This window comes from Ceratina calcarata, unplaced genomic scaffold (genome assembly GCF_001652005.2).
Source record: "Ceratina calcarata isolate Rehan_Ccalc_2016 unplaced genomic scaffold, ASM165200v1 scaffold151.2, whole genome shotgun sequence".
Taxonomy (NCBI): Eukaryota; Metazoa; Arthropoda; class Insecta; order Hymenoptera; family Apidae; genus Ceratina; species Ceratina calcarata.
In genome coordinates this window covers 685,049-693,416 of record NW_017136308.1, presented here as the reverse complement: position 1 = coordinate 693,416, position 8,368 = coordinate 685,049, and the positions used below count along the sequence as shown (strand labels likewise).

Genomic DNA, 8,368 nt, shown 5'->3' with positions numbered 1-8,368 from the left:
ATTCGTCTCTCGTGTACTTCATAATCTCTCATGGAATTTGATGTTCTTAGGTGTCGACAAATTCCTTATGGATTGATTATTTTAATATTAATAAATGTTTAAAATATAATGTTTGTACAGTATTATGAATAATTTGCGAGCTTTGTATATTTTAAAGATTCAAGCTTTTAATCCGACTGTGATGTTGATGTTCCGTAACTTATCACAAGCAATCGATTTCTCTGAGTACTTTACGCAATCTTGACAAATTCCAATTAAAAGAATTTAAAGAACGCGTGTTCATAGTGCTCGTAACTATCAAAAGAAATATACTATACGTGTATGTATACTTAATAATAAAATGGCAATAATGACAATTATTTTTTTTTTAAAAAAAAGAATGGAGATTATTTAAATGTGAATTAAATAATTGAATGGTAACTAATGACGAGGAATTTAATGATTTATATCTAATGCCCCGCCCATACGCTTCAATGCTTAACTCTGACACTGCTTAATCCACCGAAGCATGATGAAGCATCTAGATACCTATTATCTCTTTTAACATTTTATACGCACACATACTTATTTTTGTCAAATTATGATTGTATTAAATAATAAATAATATCTGAATTTCATTAAAGATTTATAAAGATAAATGAAGACATTTTTAATAATAAAAAATAATTCAGAAATATTAATGTAACAATAAAATAAAAATGATAAGACAAATGAAATAGTTGATATAAAGCATTGACAATAATTTATGAGAATTGGATAGCCATAAAAAAGTTTTCTCTATAATTTTCCTTTGGTCAAAGCAAATAAAAAGGAAATTTGATTAAGGCAGTGTACTTGTGACACCTTTCCACCGGACCTCTTTGAAGCATGCACCGCGCGAGTATAGATACATGTATCATCATCGTATACTGATAAATAAAAGCCTCGTGGCTTGGAGGAACACCGTCAGTGTGCTCTCAGAAGTGAACGGTGAACCAACGTGAGTTTCGTGCGGAGTTTGATTCTCCGTTACGGATCGCGGTGTATTCGATTACCCTTAACAAGCACATCAGAACCTGACTAATTCATTAATCTTCTTCAGTCGAGCCTGTGAATCTTAAATTATTCATGAAAGCAGTGTCGGCAAGTTATTTATGTGTTTGCTGCGATTTATCTGTGATAGTTGAAATAAAAATTGCTGCCTGAAAACGTGATAACAATCACGACTTAAGAAGAACGGAAAATATACGGATCAGTAAATCGATTTATGTAGTGATTAATACCTAATAGATACGCCTCGTATTTATGAAGGTATGTATACATACATAATGCAGGAAATTACAGTAAATACTACACACAAGTTTCATTTATTCACGGAGGATTGTTTTAAAACGAATTTTTATTTTTGAAGTTGCAATATTTTAAAATAAATGTGCATCCTTATCATCCACTCACTTATCAGTTATCAATGACTTATTTTACAATTGAAGAGTCAACCATTCAATTATTAAAATTCTTGTTTGCTGTTACGATTCTCAATACTTAATGCTAAACTCGATGCAATTCTAGAATCAATTTACTTTCGCGTTTTCATTCGGTCCATCGATTTCTTGAATGAAACCTCGTGAAAAATGTACGCCTCATTGCCGAAAATAAGGAACCGGCTTACTTTCAGCATCGAAATAGCGGGAATCCATAGGTCAACGCCCATACGTCTCACCAGACTCACTGTCGTTTTAACATGCCGGCTTAACAATTTTCTATAATCGTACTGTCGTACGAACTCGCGCTTCAACTGGCATTTGACTTTCCGGTTATGTTTAAGTTACGACTTCTAAAGACATTATTGAAATTGATTAGTGTAGAAGTGGCGGAAAATCCAGTTACTATCTGCACGACGTTCGAAGTTGTTGCATCAAACCATCAAGCGATACCGTGACTCTTTACAAATTACATATTCGAGTAATGCTACTACCGGGTGTTTCAGGTCTCGTTTAGAGGAGTGCAATTCTAGTACGCAAGAACCGATGAACGACAAACAAACGCAAAGGCAAACACGTTGCTGATGATTAAATACTTCTTGATTAAAGACAGCGAGGAGATTGTCTTCTAATACTAGAAACTCATCTTCAAGGAGATAACAGTAGAAGAGGGGAAACTTATTCCGTTATCAAAGTTAATACTCGTCGAAACAGCTGAACGTTATTATCTTCCTCACCGTTCTGCCTTTAATCGATACCAAGAAAATAATCAAGAGAGAAATGTAAACCGTGGGAAGTTTGAAAGAGTATATCTGTGTTACGTTAAATTTTGATCTCGAGAGATAGAACATTAATCCAGTTGGGATATTTCAAGTCTTCCTCAGACCTTGGGAACGAGCTCGTCTCGTGAAAGGAGGATACCGATTAATTCTATAGAATAAAACGAGAAGGAAGGTAGAGAAGCCGAATACCTGAAGGAAAGAACAAGAAGAGCTGAATACCTAAAGCGGAGAACGAGAAGAGCCGAACACTTGATAATAAGTGTACATATGAAAAACGTGTTCGTACAAAGAGCTTGTTTACAGATGATGTAAAATGAATATAAAAATGTATGATTGCCTCTACGTAAAGGAGCATTAATGTAATGTAAAATACGCTTATATATAAGTATACACAGGTTCGACTTTTAAAAGTTCTCAATAACCTGCGGGATTTATTTTATACAAACATTCGAGGAATGTTATAAAATTTCCTTGACGATAGTTTCCGCAAACCGTGTCGATCTATCGAAACTCAAAATGGGTTTAAGGAAAGTTTTGATGCTGTCGCCTATTCTATTTTGTCACCTGGCAATTTGCATTGACAATATAGGCGATGCACCGATCGTACATCCGATTTCGTTGGTACGTATCAAAATTAATTAAATCAACGCACAATACGTATGCAGCAACAAATAACTTGATGATTATCTAATCAGATTTCAATCTCAAGTGCTCCGTTTTTAACGCTGCATAAGTATGCACTTCGTAAATCTTATATCCGAAATTAATCAGGTAAAAGAAAGTAATTAAAATGGAATTTTAAGAGGTCTCTACGGAAAAAGTGATTTCGTATAATTTTAATTCAAAATGTTTCTTTTAACAAACGAATACATTATTACTAAACGTATAAGACAAATTGTGGCAAATCACATAAATATATAAAAATATTTATGTACATTTATTTTCGAAACCTTTAAATAAAAATTACAATAATAATTGTCAAACTTTTTTTTTATACATTACTTTATAGGAAAACGCTACGGCAATACCAGACTTACCTGTAGTTGGAAAATGCTGCGCAGTTGGTGAAGTTTTAAAGAAAAACATAAATGGCAGTTCATTTTGCACAGCTATGGATTCGTCAGTCACTGAACACTTCTCCCCATTTTTCCATGAGTTCAATGTGTCTGGCTATATTGCTAAGGGTGAAATGCAAAATAATTTTGCTGCAATCACCGGAAATCCCTGCAAATATAGAAGGTAAGTTATATTTAATAAGCAGGCAGTAATTTAATTATTAATCCGGTTCAATCGCAAGATTTATAAATACTGTGCCCTTCGCTACGTGCAAATATTGAGAGTTTTTCCTAATTCTTTCCCAAGTTCTTATGTAACAATGTATGAAGTAAATGCTTATCGAAGAGACTGCAACTCAACGCCTTTCAACAATCTTATTTTCAACGGGCTTATCGATAATACAAACAATATCTTTAGACTTATAGCAATTTTCAATAACATTTAATCTGGGAATGACTAAAAGTACTAAAAATAACATAAAATAGCAAACTAGAAGTAGAAAAAAGAAATAGCAAAAATTATATTTATCTCTTTTTTAAGTTGAGTATATCTGCAACAGTGAAAACAGCTCGTCTTATCTCGCCTGCATTGTAGCATAAATCTCATACTTTATATTCAAGGATAAGTCTCCTTATTTCTTTGTCAAAATGTAAATTATAATCATCATGAATTTTCATTATTCTTAACAGTATAACATAAATTGTTTTGTTAATTGGACACGATGTTTTCTTTACATTCACATACAACTTAGAAAATAATTACAATGCAAATAAAGGAAGGAAGTAAAAGGGCTTTTGTTTTAATTTCAGATACATGTTGAACTCATCTGAAACCAAAGAGGATATAAATTATTTATTAATGAATGGATCCGTGTATCGCCCTTATGGCCCCAAAGGTGCTAGAATGTTACAACCAGGGATAGATTATTGCAAGGAAATAACAGTAGAATTTGGACTCCAAACTCTCGTTTGTTATCCTGAAGGTATTTTAAAAGAACTTTAAAAGAAAAATGCTATTTAGAGAATATGCGGTGATTTTGTTCTTTCGCTAATATTAACGAATTCGTTTCAGAGCGAATAATAATAACCGCGGACTCTCGAATCACGATTTACGCCTGCAGTCTTCTAATATCTGTGCCATTCTTAATTCTCACCATCGTCGCATATTCCATCACGCCGAAATTACGAAATGTTTACGGCAAAACGTTATGTTGCTATTGCGGGTGTTTGACAGTCGGCTGTACAATACTAGCGATTGCTCATTTAGGGAACCGACACTTATCGGATCAAGCTTGCATTACTTTAGGTAAGAAATTAAAAACATTAATGCAAAATGAACAACAATTATGTACTTCAATGTCTGTAAGACAAGTGTCTTTAGATTACGAAAAGACAACTGTAAAATGTTCATGCGATTCTGGTGCGCATTATCCAAAAGAAAATTCTTGCTCGCCTTATTTGATGTTTCCAACAATTAGTAATTCCATAAGTTATCGCGCGTTATGGGATGCTATAAAATAATACGATGTACATTCCTTTTGAAGCAAGATCGGAGCCGATTCGGGATTAATTAAAATGCATTTGATTTTTTCCAGCGTACGTAACCCAGCTATCCTTCGTCGCGTGTTTCTTCTGGTTGAACGCAATGTGCATTGAGAAGTGGTCGTCGGTGTCCAGCTACGTTAAACGGGAAACGTACCAGCGGATGAACGAAGAGACGTTGTTCTGTTGGTACTCGGTATGGTCCTGGAGTCCATCGGTGATACTTATTCTGATTTCAATAATCAAGGACCTTGGCCCGACGATAGCGGCTACTTACCTGATGTCGAGCCACGGAAAAGGATCCTGCTCGTTTAAAAGTAAGTTGATTGACAATAGGACTTCAATTTCATTAACATTAACAGAACTCTAGACCAGAAAACTAATTATTAAATTTTTATGCAAAAGAAAAATATTTGTAATATTAGTTAAAGATATAACAATTTATTTTATTATTTAAGTAAATATTGTGGAACGCACTTCACTTTTCATATTCCCTATATTTTTTTACATTACATATATGCAATATTTATAGTATTTTATGTGTACATTAAATTTTTCTATAAATGCATAAAATCTGTACGTTCGATACTTACTTTTAAAAGTTACACAAAACTGATAAAGTTATCACATATAATGTTATTCATTAATTTACAGCGGACAAGGCGGCAATGCCGTATTTTTATGTGCCGAGCGGATTGCTGCTACTCGGGAACGCGATTATCTTCGTCTTGATTCTGATCAAGTTGAAGAAATATCAAATGAAGCTCGATATAAGGCGTCTTAGGAGGAATGAGGAGTCCGATCGGGTCGATCGAAGACATCTTCGATGTATGACAAAGGACACATACGTTTGCATGATCGTGTCACTTTTGGTGACTTTGAATTGGTTGATGGAGCTGATAGCTTGGTATATGAACGGAAGTTCGAGGATCGATTGGTCCCCGTTCAAACTCGTGAACGCTCTCCAAGGTATTTGGATCTTCGGTTTGTTCGTCCTACGAAGGCCACCGAGAGACTTCGTCTGGCAGAGAATACAAGAAATTCGCGGTGTCTACGTGGAACCGGAACCTGAACTCGGGAGCATGGAAATGTTCCTAGTTACAGAGCCGAACGGAGATACGACGTTCAATCAAACGATCATACGGTGAAAGTGATAGGTATATTCTTTCTTGAAATCGTTGTATATTATGTATGAACGAATTAACTACCAAAAGATGCTTAAAAGTTCCTTGACGATACGTACAATTTTAGTAGGATTTACTTATGAACTGAATTATTTATTACGCGTATGGACTTTATTTGTATGCTATTGATATCACGTGTGCAATAGGAATGTCTCCATCCTGTAGCATATTTAAAATAAGATTCACTTAACTTACAATTAATTTGATTGCTGATAATGGTAATGCGAAAGCCTTATCTATGATTCAATTATAAACGACAGGAAATTATCGCAATTAACAGTTTTTGATTTAGAGTTGCGTACCTTCATGAAAATGTTTTTGTAAGTTTTGAATCTCGAGCCTTGAAAAAAGACTTAGGAATTTCATTATTCTGTAAAATAATAAGAGAACACTAGTCTATCAAATGGGGAAACCGTGTTCGATGTAAATTTTACAGCTCGCGTTTTTGGATAATAATATGCTTCTCATGCACTTATCTTGATTACATAAATAATTCTCATCACAATGGTATACGAGTGTTACGACTAATTATGCAACAGTAAGAAACCGGATAGGCTATATTACGAGATACGGCTTATATACTATGTACTCTTCTCTTCTTTGAATCATCTACAGCAAACAATAGGGTATTTAATTCTAGATATGTAATTTTCCCAAGTTCGCGGCATAGTTGAGAATATTTAGAATTAAATACCGATTTCATTTATCATTTAACTTGATGTATACATTTAAAGGTTCATAAATCTGGAAAGATAATGAAATATTTCCTTCACCGATCTTCATTTCTTCATTCTTACGTTTCAATAATTAGCGATAATAAACATTTTTGTACGACTTCTACACATAGGGTAATTAAATTCGTTTTAGGATAAGAAAAGGAATAGATTTAGTATTTATTGTAAAGCTCTTAAGTTATTTATCAAGGGTGTGCGAGTACTCGGACAAATTTATGTGCTTGTCAAACTTTCGGGATAACGCCTAGCCCAATTTGATCCGAGACTTGGGTGCTAGAAATTATCGGGTACCCGCATACCCATATTATTTATGTATAAACAGTTAAATTATTGATTATATATATGTTATCTTAAGAGATATTGCACTTGATCTTTTCAAGTCCTATTACCTCATTAAATGAACAACGATGAATGGTTTATTCAATTTCTTCTTCATGCGAGTAAAAAATATTTTTTATTTGCGTTCCCTTATAAGATACCTATAGTGTACATTTGTTCGCGTTGATTCTGTGTTGCTTCCGTGCAATATAAAAATAACTTGCTATGAGTTCGTACAACTAGACCCATTGGTAGAATCTTTGTAACAAGTTCTTAATGACGAAATAATTTTCCTAATAATCTAACAAAAATTGATCGTTATTTAGGAGTACTAAAGCTCCAAAGCGTGATTAAGCACTAATGCCTTAGGGCAATAACTTGACAGCAAAAACCAGGTACCAAAAATAAGTCTTAATCCAATCCTATATTCAAGGCATTTTTAAATGCCTGTGAGTATCATCCATTACCTCAAACAATATTGTATTATTCAGTAAATATTACACTCGATTCACTGGTTTCACTAATTTCATGAAACACACACATATTGTACGTACAAAAATATATATTCAGTTACTAGTTTTAAAAAACTTAGTAAAAGATAACATAAATACTTTCGTCCTCAATGTAAAAATAGTAGTCTACCTTTGAATTGCTTAACAAAAATTAATTTACAAAATGTACAGCATTTGCCGAATAATACAATTATAAATTTCTTCTCCCTCTCTTTTCTCGTCTACAATCATATTAAAAATAATATATGTAGGATAAAATTCCATCGCATTTAAACTCTGCGGTCCTCTTCAGTGTAACACTTATTTCTTACACTGTGTACTATGCTCAAACACGTAATGATTATAAAACTAGCAGCTGCTATGAAGTGTCACTTAAAGGAAAGTTAGAAGGACGGAATAAAGATCCGCATATCTTAACGGGTTTGCTTTCCATAAATCCTTCTAACTATGCAATCAGAATATTGTAGTAGCATGAATAAATGCAATATGCAAATATTTTGTACTTTTTTCAAAAATGTCGTATTTTAGATAAAAAAATAACTTAGTTCGCTATTGTTTCTATTGAAAGAAGTATTAAAGATTATGATGAAACATAATATCACATATCTCGAGCTGCTTAGTTTTTGAAATACATATTACATTTGTATGGACAGTCGCGAGATTAAATAACACGTTGCAGAAAGACGATATTCTCTAAGTCGTTCAACTTTTCCTCAGCCGACTTCTCTCCCATTCCAGTTTAAAATAAATACAGCTTGTTCTTATTTATACTATCTTAAAG

At 33.4% G+C, this 8,368-nt stretch overlaps 1 protein-coding gene and 1 long non-coding RNA gene across 3 annotated transcripts in view; one reads left to right on the top strand and one right to left on the bottom strand.

Annotated features, from left to right (window-relative positions):
- The first annotated feature begins 745 nt into the window (after positions 1–745).
- Positions 746–6,078, top strand: LOC108632035 (G-protein coupled receptor Mth2). 2 transcript variants are annotated; one of them, XM_026819390.1, is made up of 7 exons: positions 746–1,290; positions 1,967–2,863; positions 3,252–3,481; positions 4,108–4,280; positions 4,370–4,603; positions 4,893–5,156; positions 5,494–6,078. In XM_026819390.1, exons 2-7 carry the CDS (start codon positions 2,759–2,761, stop codon positions 5,985–5,987), a joined length of 1,500 nt encoding a protein of 499 aa, XP_026675191.1. In that variant the 5' UTR covers positions 746–1,290; positions 1,967–2,758; the 3' UTR covers positions 5,988–6,078. The 2 variants fall into 2 exon arrangements, with proteins under 2 accessions (XP_026675191.1, XP_017891820.1); XM_018036331.2 differs by having other exon boundaries at positions 746–2,863.
- An 814-nt stretch (positions 6,079–6,892) lies between these two features.
- The window catches only part of LOC113465195 (uncharacterized), a 2,463-nt gene continuing 987 nt past the window's right edge, over positions 6,893–8,368 (bottom strand). Inside the window, exon 2 of the long non-coding RNA XR_003390036.1 lies at positions 6,893–7,236. This is a non-coding gene — a long non-coding RNA (uncharacterized LOC113465195). The remainder of the gene's footprint in view (positions 7,237–8,368) is intronic.